Below are 18,600 nucleotides of genomic sequence, written 5' to 3' on the forward strand. Positions count from 1 at the left end.
ACATTTCGTGAGATTCAGACGTTGCTAACGGCCATTGCTGCGATTTATGTACGTCAGACTCGCCACCATTGAAATTGCCCAAATAAACAGGTTTTTGTGACCCTAGGCTATGACCTCTTCGGCCTAGGACTGCATTGAACGCGACCCACGCATTGTGCGCATTCTGGACAACACCAATTACTGGGTTTATACCCTTCTGGATCCACGGTACAAACACAATGTCCAAAACTGCTTGAAGAAAGAGTCAGACAGGTCAAAATGGAAGAATACCAGCAGGCCCTTGTGGAGACTTTAGAGAGGAGATTGACATCCTCCCCCTCCTCTAGCCAGTTGTACGCCGACATACTGACTTCCGCAAACCCAGGACGACCAGGAGGGCAGCAAACAACACAAGCCGCAGCTAGTGCCCAAAAGGGAATGGTATCGGCAGTGTCCTTGGAGTGGGAAAATTTTCTGACACCCATGCAGCAGCACACAGAACAGCAAGCATGCAGATCCACCTCCAACACCGATCGCCTGGAGAAGATGGTCAAGGACTACATGTCAGAAGGCATAGCTGTGTTGAACAATCCATCTGCACCCTTCAACTATTGGGTATCGAAGCTAGACACCTGGCACAAACTGGCAATGTACGCAATAGAGGTGCTGGCTTACCCGGCAGCCAGCGTTATGTCGGAACGCTGTTTCAGTGCTGCCGGAGGCATCGTCACAGATCGGCGTATCCGCCTCTCCACAGAAAATGCAGACCGTCTGACTCAAATTAAAATGAATCAATCCTGGATTGGAAACGACTACGCAACACTCCCGGACCCCAACCAAGTAACATGAACAATGAACATCTGTGATGGGTTAGCGTTTCCGGTCCCTGTTTATTGAACCTCTCATCTGTATTACATTTATGACTGCATGGTGACAAAATGCAAATTGCTATCCGCACGCTTCTTGTCCTCATGCAAGGCCTGGGTTGTTGTGTCTCAAAGCGTGGCCTTCTCCTCCTGCGCCACCCTCCTCCTGTTCCATCACGTGTGCTGCTGCTGGGTTAGCGTTACCGGTCCCTTTTCCTGGAACCTCTTATATGTATTACATTTATGACTGCATGCCGACAAAAAGCATGTTACCTGTGCAAAGAAAACAGACATTTCCCGCATTTAAAAGACAGTTTTCCCTTTGAAACTTTAAAATCAATTTTCTCAAAAACTATAAGCTCTTTTTGCTAAAAATTTTTTTCCTCTTGTACCCACTCCCAAGGTGCACATACCCTGCAAATTTGGGGTATGTAGCATGTAAGGAAGCTTTACAAAGCACAAAAGTTCGGGTCCCCATTGACTTCCATTATGTTCGGAGTTCGGGTCAAACACCCGAACATCACGGCGATGTTCGGCGAAAGTTCGCGAACCCGAACATCTAGGTGTTCGCCCAACACTAATAGCAAGCATATAGCTTTAAATTTTACACAGTCATACCAAACCTACATGTAGAAAGCCTGTTTCAGACTTATGGTCCTCATCAGTACATGGCAGGGATTGATACAGCTGTATGAGATAGGGCTTGGACCAGTACAACAGAGTAACCAAGCAGCTCAGGGTGACCCAAACCACTCAGAATGTATAGGGGGATAAAAGGGACCAAAAAGACCTCCTACTAAGAAAAGCAAAGCTTGGTGTGATTTGCCTTCCTAAAACAGAAGGAATTCTGCAAGAATTCAGCTATAAGTGAACATTTGTGGTTACCCACAATGCACTGCTACTAAATATGCAAACAATTCCTTTTCACCCTTAGTAACCCTTAGTTGGTGTATAGCAAGCCTATAGCTTTAAATTTTACACAGCCATATCAAACCCACTTGTGACAGCCTGTTTCAGACTTTTGGTCCTCATCTGTACATGGCAAGGATTGATATGGCTGTATGATATAGGGCTTGGACCAGTACAACAGAGTAACCAAGCAGCTCAGGGTGACCCAAACCACTCGGCATGTATAGGTGGATAATAGTGTTGTCCGGATCATGAACGATTCGGATCTTTGATCCGAATCTCTTTTGTGAGTCGAATCATCCGGATCATCAAAATGAACAGATTCGGATCAAAAGGGGTGGAGCCAGGAGCGGCATGCCCCCCTCTCTCAGCAGGCAGCGGGGTCCTGGAAGCAGAGCGGAGATGGATCGCTCAGTTGGAGGGGAGCCAGCCAGCCTTGCAGGGACAGGTAGTTGGGAGAGGGGACATGGGTGTCACTGGCTGCCAGATATGTGTGGAGCACACTACTGGCTGCAATGTGCTGCTGATTATAGGCTGGCTGTTGTAGTTGTGAACAAATGGGAAACGTTTGGCTGAGAAGCACAGCTCAGTAACTCTGCAGACAGCTTGGAACACAGGCACTGTGATTGCTGTGCAATATGATCCTCCTGCACTGCTCTAAACAGCTGCATTTATCTTCTCCCTAAATTTATGATGTGTTCAAGGTGAGAAATGGGGAATGCTTTCTTTCACTGTGAGACGTTTGCATTCAGAGTATACAGATGAACATATAGGTGAAATATATGTAAAGCATATGATTGCAATTGGGTATTGTGTGCAAAAAAACATTTCTGCTCTCTGCTTACCCCTCTTCGTTCACCTCCTCCCTTCTGTTCACTCCCTGCCCGTCTCTGTCCACCATCCCCCCTTCTCTATCTGTCCACCCCTCTCCCCTTCTCTGTCCGTCTGTCCACCCTCCCCTTCTCTGTCTGTCCACCCCCCTCCCTTTCTTTGTCTGTCCACTGCAGGGAAAGTCCTGTCCTGCTAGTCGTTTCACACCCCCCAATGCTTCCCTAGTAAAATGATCTGAGATTTGGATCAAAGATCTTTTCAATGATCCGATTCAAATCATCCGAACCATTGAAAAGATCCGAACTTCGCATCTCTAGTGGATAAAAGGGACCAAAAAGACCTTCTACTAAAAATATCAAAGCTTGGTGTAATTTGCCTTCTTAAGGGCTGGTGCACACCAAGCGGCTTTTTCAGCGTTTCTGCAGCCGCTTGCGGCTGCGGATCCGCTTGGTCAATGTATCTCAATGGGGTGGTTCACACCAGAGCGGGAGGCGTTTTGCAGAAACGCATACTCCCGGGGTGAGGCATTTTTTGGATTGTGGATGCGTTTCTGCCTCAATGTTAAGTATAGGAAAAACGCAAACCGCTCTGAAAAACGGCAGTTCAGAGCGGTTTTGCAGGCGTTTTTGTTACAGAAGCTGTTCAGTAACAGCTTTACTGTAACAATATCTGAAATCTACTACACCAAAAACGCTTCACAAAACCGCAAAATGCTAGCTGAAACGCTACAGAAAAATAACAAAAAGCGTTTCAAAATCTGCTAGCATTTTGCAGATTTGCTAGCGGTTTTTGGTGTGCACCAGGCCTAAGTGAACATTTGTAATTACACACAATGCACTGCTACTAAATATGCAAATTATTCCTTTTCACCCTTAGTAAGCCAAGCAAGCCTATAGCTTTAAGTTTTACACAGTCATATCAATCCCACATGTGACAGCCTGTTTCAGACATTTGGTCCTCATCAATACGTAGCAGGGATCGATACGGCTGTATGAGATAGGGCTTGGACCAGTACAACAGAGTAACCAAGCAGCTCAGGGTGACCCAAACTACTAAGAATGTATAGGAGGATAAAATAGACCCAAAAGCCCTCCTACTAAAAAAAAGCAAATCTTGGTGTAATTTTCCTTCTTAAAACAGAAGCAAATCTGCAATAATTCAGCTATAAGTGAACATTTGTGGTTACCCACAATGCACTGCTACTGAATATGCAAATTATCCCTTTTTGCCCTTGGTTTGATAGGACACTACTTCTTCTTCTTGCTTGGACCAGCCCCTTCTTATTGCTTGGACCGGCCCTGGGGGTGGGGCGCTACTTCTTCTTCTTGTTTGAAGGTTGAGGCACTTACTCTATTATATATATAGATTAAACACATTACCGGTAAATATATACCGGTATTTAACAATCAACGCTGTCAATTCAGAAAACACCAAAATGAATTGTACAGTATGTATACCTTACCCACAATCCTTTTCAGGGTTCATGCAGACACAGCTTGAGCCAACTTGCTTCTGTCCAGGCTTACAGTTGCCTTGATTGTCTGAATACAACACAAAACACCTGTTAGCAGGGCAGGCATCCTATATAATAATCAGTAAGTGTCTCTGCGTCCCCTGTCCTTGTGTCTGTGCGCTTGCACTACTGCGCATTTGCAGCACGGACAGCCGATGGGACAGGAGGAGGAGGGCATGGGTGCGCATGGTGGCAGGTGTGCAGGCGGCAGTGGCGGCGATCACAGAGGTGGGTTGTGAGGAAGACCTAGAGCCCGTTATATTAACAGGCTTAGGTCTACTAGTTGTATTAGTAAAGTCACCCTCAAAGCGGAAGTCATGCTGTTTAACATCAATGTGTCTGACACTTCAAAGAGCACCTAGGTTTGTAATACATAATACATTTCATTTGAACCTCTTTGTAAGTTATGCTAGAATCATCGATTGCAGAGTAAGTTACTCACTGGCGTGCCTGTATCTCAGTATTATTGTGAAACTCCACCCCGCACCAGCAAATCCGCCGTGGTTGTTTTCTGCCCAAAGTGTTTTCCAAGCTCTGCAGCCACCCACACCTGTGTTGCCGTGGCCCGCCTCCAGCTCAGCAGCTGCTGCCTAATAGGTAGCTGCTGAGTAGACCTGAACAATTTTAGGAAAAAATTGAATTGTGCGATTTCTGTCCAAAATTGAGATATCGATTCGATGCACGGTTACCTTCAAATCAAGCTTTGTCCCCACCTCTTTGCCCGTTTGTTCTTCCTCTGTGCCTCTCTGTCCCTCTTTCTCTCTTTATGCCACCTCTGTGTCTTTCTTTGTGCCCCCTCTGGGTCTCTCTGTCTCCCCTCTGTGCCTCTCTCTGTGCCCCCTCTTGCTCTCTCTCTGTGCCCCCTCTGTCTCCCCTTTCACTCTCTGTGCCCCCCTCTGGCTCTCTCTCTGTGCCTCCCCTATGTGACCCCCTGGGCCTCTCTGTCTCCCCTCTCAGTCTCTCTCTGTGCCCCCTCTGGCGCTCTCTCTGTGCCCCCTCTGTGACCCCCTGGGCCTCACTGTCTCCCCTCTCAGTCTCTCTCTGTGCCCCCTCTGGCTCTCTCTCTGTGCCCCCTCTGGCGCCCTCTCTGTGCCCCCTCTGTGACCCCCTGGGCCTCTTTGTCTCCCCTCTCAGTCTCTATCTGTGCCTCCCCCTCTGTGTCTCTCCTGTGTCTCACTATGCCCCCTCTGTGTATCTCTGTGCCTGCTCTATGTCTCTCTGTTCCCCTCTGTGCGTCTCTGTGTCTCTCTGCGCCTGCTCTGTGTCTCTCTGTTCCCCTCCGTGTCTCTCTGTGCCCCCTCTGTGACTCTCTGTTCCCCCTCTGTCCCCGAAGCTGCAGCAGTACTGGACATACCTTCCAACACGAGTCCAGCGATATCCACTTCTCCTCCTGCAAGCTCTAATGCACGGCATACTTCCTGTAAGCAGGAAGTATGCCGTGCACAAGAGTCGGCAGGTGGCGAGAGAGGACGCACTGCGTTGGACTCGTGCCGGAAGATATATCCAACACTGGCGATGCTGCGGGCCGCAGGGGAGAGTTTGAAACCGCTCCTTCAAACCCCCCCCCCCCTTAGGAATTGACGTAATTGCAGAAATCGCTGGTTATGACCATTCAAAAAATAGATTGTTCAGGTCTACTGCTGAGCTGGGGGGGGGGGGGGGGGGGCCACAGCTACGCAGGGGGGATTGCCACAGAGCTTTGGAAACACTTTGGGCAGAAATCAACCACAGTCTTTTTGCCAATGGGGGGCAGAGTTTCACACTTGAGGGAAAGCGGGTGAGTTACTTTCCCTGGCAATCCCTACTCTGCTGGCTGAAATGACAGGCCAGGTGATGTGGCATGATTTTATCTTCAGCTGTACTACTCAGGCTGTCAGAGCATTCTTCCACTGCCATGACATCATGGTGGGAGGGGGGGTGCTGCAGAACATGGGACCATGCCTCTTAACCCGGTACAGTCCCGGTGAAATCAGGACAGTTGGGAGGCATGGAATATTTCTGTCTGTTAATCTTTCATCAAGTGGCTAAATTCAAACCTAATGCAGGCATAAATACTAAAAGAGCGATTTTTCTGAAACGGCCTCTCAGGCCCAGGTCTAGGCTGGCAAGCTGCCCAAGGGAGAGGCTAGACATGGTAGAGGTGTTGCTGTCCATGGAAGAGAAGGCTCCAGATGGGAAGCAACACATGGAAGAGGATTGCTGCCACCCAAGGGAAGCTGTACATAAAGATAAGGGCTGCTGTTCAGAGATGGTACACATGGAATATGTTTCTTCACCCTGATTTACATGATTAAATATATCACAGGTGACAACCTATTAACTGCTGGCAAGGTGCATCACTGTCGAATGTTTGTTTTGTTGTAAGTTTTGAAGTGAGCTGAAACAACACCTTTTCTCCCAGAGTGCACTGGGAGAAGAAGGCCATGTGACATCATAACCTAGGCTGAACATCACTGGGAAGGCCGGGGTTACATACCAACATACAGCAATATATAGATATAGGAAGTGTCTCTGATGCTGAAACCAGGCTAATTAACGTAATATTGGGTATCCTTTATATGGTAGCACATTCTATTAAATGTAGTTTCTGAGCCTCTTTAACTGCTTGCCAACCACTCCACGCCGATTGGCGTGAATGGCCTGGAATGGGGATTGCAGGAGAGCACACGCTGATGCACTCACATCTCCACTTGGAAGGAGGAGCTCTGCTCCGCCTTCAGTCTCCCAGTGGCAATCGCCACTCAGAGACTGTTAGACGTGATACCGCCGCGTATTAACCATTTCAGCCCGCGGGGATTTTTCACCTTATGCATCAGAGCAATTTTCACCTCCCATTCATTCGCCAATAACTTTATCACTACTTATCACAATTTATTGATCTATATCTTGTTTTTTCCGCCACTAATTAGGCTTTCTTTGGGTGGTACATTTTGCTAAGAATTATTTTTCTATAAATGCATTTTAACAGGATTAATAAGAAAAAATGGAAATAATTCATTATTTCTCAGTTCTCAGCCATTATAGCTTTAAAATAATCAATGCTACCATGATTAAAACCTATGCATTTTATTTGCCCGTTTGTCCCAGTTAGTACACCATTTAAATTTTGTCCCTATTACAATATATGGCGCCAATATTTTATTTGGAAATAAAGGTGCATTTTTTCCGTTTTGCATCCATCACTATTTACAAGCTTATAATTTAGAAAATGTTCGTAGTATACCCCCTTCAAATGCATATTTAAAAAGTTCAGACCCTTAGGTAACTATTTATGGTTTTTTGTTTTTTTTATTGTAATTTTTTTTTCCATTACAATTTTTATTTGGGTAATATTTTGGTGTGGGAAATAAACCGTTAATTTTTAATGTTATTATATGTGTAAATTGTAATATAAAAAATATGTAGATAGACACAGAGGCAGGTGATTGTATACAGAACGTGTTACTGTGTCCTAATATAATTTCACAAACCCACCTCAGCCACTTGATGACCCAGCCTTTACCCCGCTGATTTCGCTGATCTGTGCTGGGTGGGCTCTACAGCCCCCAGCACAGATCAAACACCAGGCAGAGCGACCAGATCGCCCCCTTTTGTCCCCACTAGGGGGATGATGTGCTGGGGGGGTCTGATTGCTCCTGCCTGCGTGTGGCTGCCGGGGGGGGGGCACCTCAAAGCCCCCTCCACCGCAGGATTCCCCCTCTCCCTCTCCACCCTCCCTTCCCCGGAGATCGAAGGCTGCACAGGATCGGATCTGTCCTGTGCAGCCTCTAACAGGACAGATCCGATCCTGCATGTGACAGCCTCTAACAGGACAGCTCCTGCCTGTCATGTGACAGCGATCCCTGGCCGCTGATTGGCCGGGGATCGCTGATCTAGTACAACGCTGCTACTGTTAGCAGCGTTGTACAAATGTAAACAAAGCGGATTATTTCCGCTTGTGTTTACATTTAGCCTGCGAGCCGCGATCGGCGGCCCGCAGGCTATTCACGGAGCCCCCCCCCCCCCGCCGTGAATCGACAGGAAGCAGCCGCTCGTTCGAGCGGCTGTTTCCTGATTAATTAGCCTGCAGCCGGCGACACATGTCTGCGTCGCTGGTCCTGCAGCTGCCACTTTGCCGACGCGCGTTATGAGTGCGCGGTTGGCAAGTGGTTAAGCACACATAAACTAGGACAGTCATTTTATAACTGTAGGCTTACTGATGGACCAGTACCTTTCTCACAGCTGAGCTCCCTCGTAACAGGAGGATCCCACTCATAATTGTATCCGCATGAATAGCGGCTTTCACCCGTGAGAGAAAACCCAGATGGACAACTTAACTGAATGACTTCACCAGCTTTATACTCGGACTTAAATCGAAATATTGACACATCCTGAGTGGCGGCTGGCCTGGGACATGATGCTCCTGAATGACAAAAAATTACAGATTTCTCATGGGAAAACACAAAACACACATTGATTAATCACCAATTCACTACTGAGGGGTTTTTACCATCATGGACCAGAGCAATTTTCACATTTCAACGCTCCTCCCCTTCATTTGCCAATAACTTTATCATTACTTATCACAACAAAACAATCTACAGTTTGTTTTTTTTCACAACTAATTAGGCTTTCAGTGGGTTAATTTTGGTAAGAATTATTTTATTCTAAATGCATTTAAATGGGAATAATATGAAAAAATTGAAAAAAATAATTATTTCTCAGTTTTTGGCTATTATATATATATATATATATTTTTTTTTTAACAAAAAAGAAGCTTGAATTGAAAATACAGGGCAATACAGGAGAAAATAGCATGTCAAATTTGAGGTGTATTCAAGGAGGTATAAAGATAGGGAGTGAAACATTCCACGTTATTTTTTTACAGACTAAGATATAATAATTTACTGACAACAGATATTTTACACTGATAAACAACCCTGGGTGTGGTCATGCAACAGAGTGTGGGCATGGTCATGGGTGGGGCCAGGCCCCCACCCCCTGGAGCCCGCTCAGGGCCGTTTTGGGGGGGCTGGAGGGGTGGCAGCATTAGGGGAAAGCCATGGCCACACTCGGAGGGGAGGGGGGACGGTCCCCTTCTCCCTCACCTCAGGGCTCTCCCCTCTGTGCTCCCCTCCAGCTTAAAGGGACTCCAAGCAGTGCAGAAACTATGGAAAGATGCATATCATTTTAAAGCTCTCTTTCTCCTCTTTCCGATGATATATAAACCGCTGCCCTACGCCTTTTAGTTTTCGCTATTTTTGCGATTGAAATTGCCGCGGCCGCGATTTCAATTGCGAAAATAAAGAAAACTAAAAGGCGTAGGGCAACGATTTAGGTGTCGCCAGAAAGAGGAGAAAGAGAGCTTTAAAATGATATCCATCTTTCCATAGTTACATTGTATTACACAGGCCGACTTTTTCTGCTGAATGGAGCTGCTGACACTGGGGAAAGTGTCGTTCTGTGTAATACAAGTAACTATGGAAAGATGGATATCATTTTAAAGCTATCCTTCTCCTCTTTCTGGCGACACCTAAATCGGCGCTCTACGCCTTTTAGTTTTCTTTATTTTCGCGATTGAAATCGTGGCCGCGGCAATTTCAATCGCGAAAATAGCGAAAACTAAAAGGCGTAGGGTGGTGATTTATATATCTTTGGAAAGAGGAGAAAGAGAGCTTTAAAATGATATGCATCTTTCCATAGTTTCTGCACTGCTCGGAGTCCCTTTAAATTAGTGTCTGGGCAGCGGCAGGCAGCGGGCAGATATATACCTTCCTTGCGTTCCACCGGGAATGTTCCTCTTTCTAGCGTCTGACGTCACTTCCTGTATAAACAGGAAGTTGCGTCAGACACTAGAGCGAGGAGTATGTGCGGTGGAATGCAAGGTATGTATCTGCCCGCTGCCTGCCGCTGCCCAGACACTAATTTAAGCTGGAGGGGAGTGCAGAGGGGAGAGCCCCGAGGTGAGGGAGGGGGGGATCGTCCCCCCCTCCCAGCCAAGTGTGGCCCTGGCTTTCCCCTCATGCTGCGTCCCCTCCTGCCCCCCCAAAACGACCCTGAGCGGGCCCCAGGGGGACCCATCAGAATCTCTGCAGGGGAGCCCGGTGGCTACTAGTTACGCCCCTGGTCCCCAGTATATGCAGCCAGGCGTATAGGTGTCCCCAGTATATGTAGCCAGGTGTATAGGTCTCCCTAATATATGTAGCCAGGTGTATAGGTGTTCCCAATAAATGTAGCCAGGTCTATAGGTGTCCCCAGTATATGCAGCCAGGTGTATAGGTGTCCCCAATATAGCCAGGTCTATAGGTGTCTCCAGTATATGCAGCCAGGCATATAGGTGTCCCCAGTATATATAGCCAGGTGTATAGGTCTCCCTAGTATATGTAGCCAGGTGTATAGGTGTTCCCAGTATATGTAGCCAGGTCTGTAGGTGTCCCCAGTATATGTAGCTAGGTGTATAGGTGTCCCCAGGAAGGGTGGCAGCCAGTGAAAGGGAGCGATGGGCACAGCAACGGAGAAGGGGGGACGTCTCCCCCCCTTCCCTCACCTTGGGACCCCCCTTCCTGGCTCTCCCCTCCAGATAATGTTTAAGTATCGGCGCAGCGGTTGACAGCGGGTGTTGTTTCAGCCGGCGGAAGGAGCTCTGCTCTGTGCGCCACTAGTCTGGTCTTGAGTAGACCAGACTAGCGGCACACAGATCACAGCTCCCTCCGGCGTCTGTGTAACAGCGGTAAGTCCCCGCCCGCTGTCAGCCGCTGCGCCGAGACTTAAACATTAATCCAGAGTGGAGAGCCAGGAAGGGGGGCCCCAAGGTGAGGGAAGGGGGGGGGGAAGACGCCCCCTTCTCCGCCACTGTGCCCATTGCTCCCTTTCACTGGCTGCCTCCCCTCCTGCTCAGGGTGCTCTGGCAGGCCCACCCCCTGACCACGGACCCTCGGTCCATGCCCGAGTGCCCGAATGGTCAGTCCGCCTCTGACCAAGACATCTCATTGATGCCGGTGATCATTGATCACAGGCACTTAGATCTGTGAACAGGATCTGTGTTCCCATTCACTGATCTGTGTACTAATGGACAGTGACAAGAACACCCCTGGGCAGGAATTGAAGTCCTGCGAGACGTATATATACTGCCGCGAAAGGCATAAGTGGTTAAAACGCGTCTATCAAAAAAGGGCGCCTGGAAAAAAGGGCGCGGGGTATAGCCGAAATTTTAAGTTTTAATGCAAAACCATATTTATCTTTTAAGGGGTTGTAAACGAAAATTTAGTGCTAAATAGGTTAAATAAACGGAAATGAAATGGCAAAATACCGTCTATAACAACAAACGAATTCTGAAAAGAAACGTCAAATATCGTCTATAACAAAAACGATATTTACACTTCTATTAAGCATAGCAATGCAATGGTAAGATTTACAGATATTTTACTGTAATTATACCTAACTGTAGGCTCACACAGATCTCTCCCTATCCCTATCCCTAACCCATAGACCCCTCTTTGTTTAAATATATATAATTTAATAAATTGTATATATTACATATATTGTGCTGTAACTATACCTAACCTTACTCTCACACAGTGCCCTCCCTGTACCAATCCCTAACCCCTAGACCCCCCTGGTAATGCCTAAACCTAACCATCCCCACCGCACAAACACCCTAAACACATATAAACAATAATATAGTTAATCCTTAAAATACTTCTCTACAAATAACATGAATAAAATAATTAATATATTTGTAATAGAATAAATAGCCTTAAAATAGCCTTAAAATCACGTATACATTAATATTATAGAGAAAAGTATATATAAATATATACAATACAATAGATAGCCTTACAAGCATTAGAAATCTTAAAATAACAGTAACATTAAAAGCTATATTTTAGTAACTATAATCAACGCATTATAAGTGTAAAAACAAACTTAAAATAACAGTAATATTAAAAGCGATATTTTAGTAACTATAATCAACGCATTATAAGTGTAAAAACAAAGTTAATACCAAAAGCAATGTATTTCTAATACAATAAGGTTGAAAACGGTATTAAGACCCCCCTGGTGGTGCCTAACCCTAAGACCCCCCTGGTGGTGCCTAACCCTAAGACCCCCCTGGTGGTGCCTAAACCTAAGACCCCCCTGATTGCGTATATTATACTGTAACTATACCTAACCCTCCCTGTACCTATCCCTAACCCCTAGACCCCCCTGGCAAAGTTAATACCAAAAGCGATGTATTTCTAATACAATAAGGTTGAAAACGGTATTTACGCATTATACATATGAAAACTAATTTTTAAATGATGAAAGAAGTGTAAACGAAAATTTAGTTGTTATACCTTTGTAAGCGAAATTTTAAACTAAATAATAAGTAAAAACTGATATAAGCGAAATTTAAAAAGGAAAAAATAAGTATAACACAAACTCAAAACGAACTTGTAAACGATATTTGTTATAAACCTTATTCTGTAAACGAAACCTTTTGTTAACACGATCCCTGTAACCGCTATTTCTCGGGTGCCCTTTTTTCCTGTCGGGCGCTGAATAGCCGATATTTTGCATTGCAGTCTATGGCGGCGCCCTTTTTGTCCACTTTCCCTGTGCGCCCTTTTTTACTAGCCCGGTTAAAACTGGCCATTGATGTGAGATGAGGGTCACCTGATCTGGCTGTTTTTGCTTGAATCAGGTGACAGCATCATTTCTATTAGATCTACAGTATTATTAAAGTGGTAGGCTTGAAAATTGCAAACATTTCACCTGGAATTTTGTATCGATAAAGAATATTTCCATTGCCTAGGAAACTAAATCTCTCTTTTATACACAACATGTGATTACCATTAACCAATGACAGAGCAATAAGTGGCCAGCCAATCAGGATGGTGAGTGGGCGGTCCTGTCTTTGGGGAGTACTCTCCTCTCATTCATCGCTAAATGTTAACACTAGATTCTCCTATGCAATGAAAAATCAGCAGGATTTACCCAAGCCTTTATTTATTCTATACCCCCTAATTGTAGAGAACATAAGGGATTATCTGTGCTCATAATACAGTATGCAATGTTATTATTATTAGTTCTTGATTTTATTGCTGTGTGCTTTGTGCAGAGGAATACAGTATGATCTTGGATTGACAGTAATTTGGTTTGCAAGCCCTTTGCAAGAGAATGAACAATTTGAAAGAGACACTGAAGCGAAAAAAAAACTATGATATTATGATTTGTATGTGTAGTACAGCTAAGAAATAAAACATTAAGATCAGATACATCAGTCTAATTGTTTCCAGTACAGGAAGAGTTAAGAAACTCCAGTTGTTATCTCTATACAAAAAAGCCATTATCTCTACGACTTTCAAAAGTGGTGGAGAGGGCTGGTTTCTGACTTTTATTATCTCAACTGTTAGTTAACTATTTACTTTTTCTCTGGCAGAGGAGAGGTCATTATTTCACAGACTGCTCTGAAAGAGTCATTTTGAATGCTGAGTGTTGTGTAATCTGCACATATTATAGAATGATGCAATGTTAGAAAAAACACCATATACCTGAAAATAAAAATATGAGAATATTTTCTTTGCTGCTAATCTTCTAGTAATTATTCATAGTACACAACCAATTCATTATATCATATATATTTTTTCGCTTCAGTGTCTCTTGAATGACATTTTGACTTGATAAGGGAGCAACATCTTGATATGCAAGCACAGTAGGTTTACGGTATACTTGTGGCACGTCATCACAGCTGAGCTGATGGTTCTTCCCTCGGCTAGATAGTGTACTGGTCAAAGTGGACCTGAACTCTTGCACAGGACAGAAGGAAAACAGAGCAATGCACCCTGTATACTGTATATTTAGAGAGTTTAGCCTAATTCCCCCTCATCTGTGCACTATAATTTGATCTCTGTGTCAGCTCAGCTCAGGAATCTCCTCTTACATGGCATAGCTGCTAATTTGTAAACACAGGTTGTTAGCAATATGTCTGCTTCCATGAAAGAAGGAAGTAGACACACGGCAGATGTATTGCAGGATTTGTATCAGTGGTAACAAAGAAATGTTTTTCTTTAAAAGTCATAATCTTTTAGAGCAGAGAGGATGTTCTGAGTTCAGGTCTGCTTTAAAGAAGATCTATGATGAATTTGCAGCACATTAAAATAAACATATTACTGTTTTCCCCGTTATTCCCCCTCTTCATTTCTCCTATTTTCACCACTCCCCACTGCCAATAAATAACTCAATTAATAAAACATAACTTTTAAACCTTTGGGCAAGATGGCTGCAATGTAAAGTGCTTCTGGGTCAGTACACAATCTCCCTGTACTGCTGTGTAGCAGAGCTGAGCTGAAGCCACAGGAGGCAGATCTCCTCCCTGCTGTCAGCCTCACTGAAGCAAGGCAGATCTTCCCCCTGCTAGCTGGAGCACACAGAAAGGTCAGGGATGACTCATCAGATGACGTGCAGCAGGGGGAGGGAGAGGCAGATAGCAGGGAGGAACAACTACTGTATTTTCTGCCTCTTCCTGCAGCACAATAGACGAATATTTACAAAGGAGCAGGAGAGAGATAGCACAGTTGTTTCTAAACAAGACAAGGGAAAAAAGATTTGTACTTATGAAAGGAACATATCTCTTAATTTAAATTGCATTTTGAAAAAGGGCCACAGAACCCTTTTAAGGGCTCTGCCTCTGACACAAGATACCAAGGTTCGAATCTCGGCTCTTCCTGTTCAGTAAGCCAACACCTATTCAGTGAGGAGACATTGGGCAAGACTCCCAAACACTGGTTGGTACTGCCTACTGAGGGCTACTGCCCTAGTGGCTGCAGCCAGGCCCCGATTTACATTACAGGAGCCTATAGGCACAGATGTCCTGGCACCTTAGACTTCGCCCTCCGTGAACCTACAAACATCCGCCGAACCACACTGCAAGTGTGCTGGCGGTCCCAGCTGTCACTTCTCCCTTACTTCCCTTGCCTGTGATAGGTAGCTACAGGTGTCCCGTAGAATTAGGTAGCTAGGGGTACCCTCAGTATTAAGTAGCTAGGGGTGCCCCCGACTGAAGGGAGATCTTGTCAGTGAAATGCCAAAAGTTAGGTAAGCAACCTCTCATTCAGCGGCGTAGCAATCACTATAGCAACCATAGCAGTTAATATGGGGCCTGCGGCAGCCCTACGTCACAGGGGGCCCGTAGCTGAGAGGACTTTTTTTAAATTATTATAATGCCGGTCCGGGCTCCCACGATAGTTATAACAGAGCGCCCCCCCCCCCCCCCTGCCCCCCCTCATCTCTAAAAGTGGCTGGTGAGGAGGGGGACTACTTCCAGCTGGCGCGCATTGATCTACTCCCTGGCGGCCGGCCCGGCAATTACTTTATAGTTCCGGGGAGGAAGGAGGAGTGAAGTCGCGACGGCCTCACGGGGAGGGAGCGGACCGTGTACTGGAGAGTGCTGCGACTGGAGCCGGAGCGGAGGATCGTGCCCTGGAGCCGGAGGCCTGGACTGGACCCGTGTGTCACCCAAGGAGCGACCCGACACGTCACCCGACCCCACACCAGGCAAGCTGCAGGATTGTGTAAGTATGGGCCTGGTGGTGCTGGCTGCTGTGGTCTGTGGACAGAGGTGTGAGGGGGCCGGGGGAGGGGGGGTTATGGGGCGATGGGGGCCGGGGGGGAGAGAGAGTTGCTGACCAACCACCACCCATGCCTGGCCGGCCATGCTAACCTATACAGGGGCAGTGGCCAAGCCCAGGGCACCATTTTGCTATTTGCTAACCTACATGGGGGGGGGGGGGGGGCTGCAGTGGCATCCATATGGCTAACCTATATGGGGGGGCTGCAGTGGCACCCATATGGCTAACCCAGTGGTTCTCAAACTTTTCCGGTTAAAGGCACCCTTGGCGATCTAGAAATTTTTCGAGGCACCCCTATGGGCTGTCGATCTACCATCGCTCCCCCGACGCATCCGACTGATTGAAATTTACAGTCCGATTGTAATTTATGATCGATTTTTACTATCGATGCGGCTTATGGAATGACAGACAACCAACAGATTTGATCACAATAATCAACTCCGCCAGAAAAAAATTATGCGTGTTTGACACACAGACACACACTGTGTACACACATACACACACACACACACACAATCTTCCATCACAAGCCCTCTCTGGAAACAACCTCTCTACCTCACATAAAAGGCACCTTCATCCTTTCCTTCAGATCCACTCAGACACATGTCAGCCCCACACATACACTGTCATCATAAGAGTCCCATTCCCCACAACAATCAGAGGGCAAAAGAATTACACCCTCCCAGGTAACATAGCATGTGTAGCCTTAGCATGGCCGGATTTCAGGCAAGGCCGCATAGGCCATGGCCTAGGGCACCAGGAAAGCAAGGGGCGGGCTGTGGGCAGCAGGGTGGCAGTAGCAGTTAACAATCGTCCTGCTACTCAGTCTGCATATAGCGGTGGGCGGCTACTAACATCCAGATCTGGCAGCCAGGGGAGGAAAGGCCACTTACAGTGATTTTTGAGCTGCCTGTCACTCACGGAATGTGCCACTCGCCAAGGAGCTTACAATCTAATCCCTGCCATCATGTCACTAACTGTCCTCATAGGAGTTTATAATGTAATCCCTGCATTCACTTCACTAACTGTCCTCAGAGGAGCCTACGATCTAATCCCTGCCATGTTTGGGGGGGGGGGGGGGGATTTTAGGACGCTGGGGCGGCTGGGGATAGTGGGCCTTGGGCGGTAAAAAGTACAAATCCGGCCCTGAGCCTTAGAGCAACCCCTCCCCCTGCCAGGTAACATCATGTGAGAGGCCTGAGAATAACCCCCCAGAAAAAACCGTGTGGGGCCAGAAAGAATCTCCATACCCCCCTCCCCGTTAGAAATATGTGTGCAGCCCTTAACTACCCTACCCGTGCACCCCCGACTCCCCCCTCCTTCCTGCCCGAAGGGCAGGTGAAGATCCTTACTTTGTGCTGGCTGGAGAAGGTAGAGTCCATACTTATTGGTGGCTCTACTGTATGTTTAAACAGCGCATTTTTTTCTTTTTTGAAACACGCACAGATTGCTGTGCTCTGTCCCCGGCTCACAGCGATGTGGGGCTCTGATTGGCCGCTGCTCTCTTCTGTGGGCGGATACAGTCCCCGGCTCACAGCGATGTGGGGCTCTGATTGGCCGCTGCTCTCTTCTGTGGGCGGATACAGTCCCCGGCTCACAGCGATGTGGGGCTCTGATTGGCTGCTGCTCTCTCCTGTGGGCGGATACAGTCCCCGGCTCACAGCAATGTGGGGCTCTGATTGGCTGCTGCTCTCTCCTGTGGGTGGATGCAGTACACTCTACTGTATCTGCCCACAGGAGAGAGCAGCGGACCAATCAGAGCCCCACATCGCTGTGAGCCGGGGACAGAGCACAGCAATCGGCGGCCGTGTTTCAAAAAAAAAAAAATGCGCGGTCTAAACACAAACACAGCAGGGCACAGCGCGGCACCCCTGGGAAGTCTCCGCGGCGCACTAGGGCGCCGCGGCGCACTAGGGCGCCGCGGCACCCACTTTGAGAACCGCTGGGCTAACCTATATGGGGGGGGGGGCGCAGTGGCACCAATATGGCTAACCTATATGGGGGGGGGGCGCAGTGGCACCCATATGGCTAACCTGAATGCATTTTGTGGGGAAATCTCCTGACAATCTGGTTGCATCTTGTGGGGAAATATGCCGACAATCTGGTTGCATTTTGAGGGGAAATCTGCCGACAATCTGGTTGCGATTTGTAGGGAAATCTACCAACAATCTGGTTGCATTTTGTGGGGAAATCTGCCGACAATCTGGTTGCATTTTGTGGGGTTTCTAGCTACGCCCCTGCTCACAATTGCACCTTCATCAGGACTCTGTACAGGGAAGGAGGGAGGAAGGCACTAGAGGAGGGGAGTGAGACGCTTTTACATCATCAGGTGCCTGTAGGCACGTGCCTATAGTGCCTTATGGTAAATTCAGCCCTGGCTGCAGCTCTGGTGCTTTGAGTTTGCCAGGAGAAAAGCGCAATATAAATGTTCTGTGTCTTGTCTTACTGGACATGAACAGAACAATGTCACATTTCTGCAAAATCCTCAAAAGGAGGCAAAAGCAAGGCAGAATTATATTTATTCATACACAAACTCCAAACCAAATTGTCTTCATGTGCTTCAATAATTTTGATTTACAGCATGCAAAACTTTGTACAAAAACATGTTTCACACTACATCTAAAATTTCTAAAACCAAAGCTGCAACATGTGAGCTCTTCTAATTTCCCACTGTCCCCATCATGGTAAATCACCGTATTGATCGCCCAGCATGAAGCCTATGCAAATCAACCGGTATATCCAATCATGTCTGGACAATTGTGGGCCCTCCACCAGGCGCACACCACAAGGCCTCCTCATTCACACTCCAGCAACCGTGCACTGTTGCTTTAAGATGTAACTTGTTTTATCTTTTGCTACAACCGGCCAGTCCTTGGCTTTCCTCTGATTTTAGATGACCTATCAAGCCTGC

General features: G+C 46.8%; 2 protein-coding genes across 4 annotated transcripts in view; both read right to left on the reverse strand.

The window, feature by feature from the left end:
• Nucleotides 1-14,467, reverse strand: part of RPL37 (ribosomal protein L37) — a 263,271-nt gene extending 248,804 nt beyond the window's left edge. Inside the window, exon 1 of the mRNA XM_068250980.1 lies at nt 14,464-14,467. Within this exon, the coding sequence (XP_068107081.1) occupies nt 14,464-14,465 (2 nt within the window). The 5' untranslated portion in view covers nt 14,466-14,467. The remainder of the gene's footprint in view (nt 1-14,463) is intronic.
• LOC137529039 (complement component C6-like) overlaps nt 1-18,600 on the reverse strand; it is a 183,304-nt gene that overhangs the window by 19,500 nt on the left and 145,204 nt on the right. For all 3 annotated transcript variants that reach the window (XM_068250936.1, XM_068250929.1, XM_068250944.1), the window contains 2 exons: nt 8,309-8,500; nt 4,048-4,126 (listed from right to left, as the gene is read on the reverse strand). In XM_068250936.1, the coding sequence (XP_068107037.1) occupies nt 4,048-4,126; nt 8,309-8,500 (271 nt within the window). The remainder of the gene's footprint in view (nt 1-4,047; nt 4,127-8,308; nt 8,501-18,600) is intronic.

The sequence above is a fragment of the Hyperolius riggenbachi genome, chromosome 1, assembly GCF_040937935.1.
Source record: "Hyperolius riggenbachi isolate aHypRig1 chromosome 1, aHypRig1.pri, whole genome shotgun sequence".
In the NCBI taxonomy this organism is placed as follows: domain Eukaryota; kingdom Metazoa; phylum Chordata; class Amphibia; order Anura; family Hyperoliidae; genus Hyperolius; species Hyperolius riggenbachi.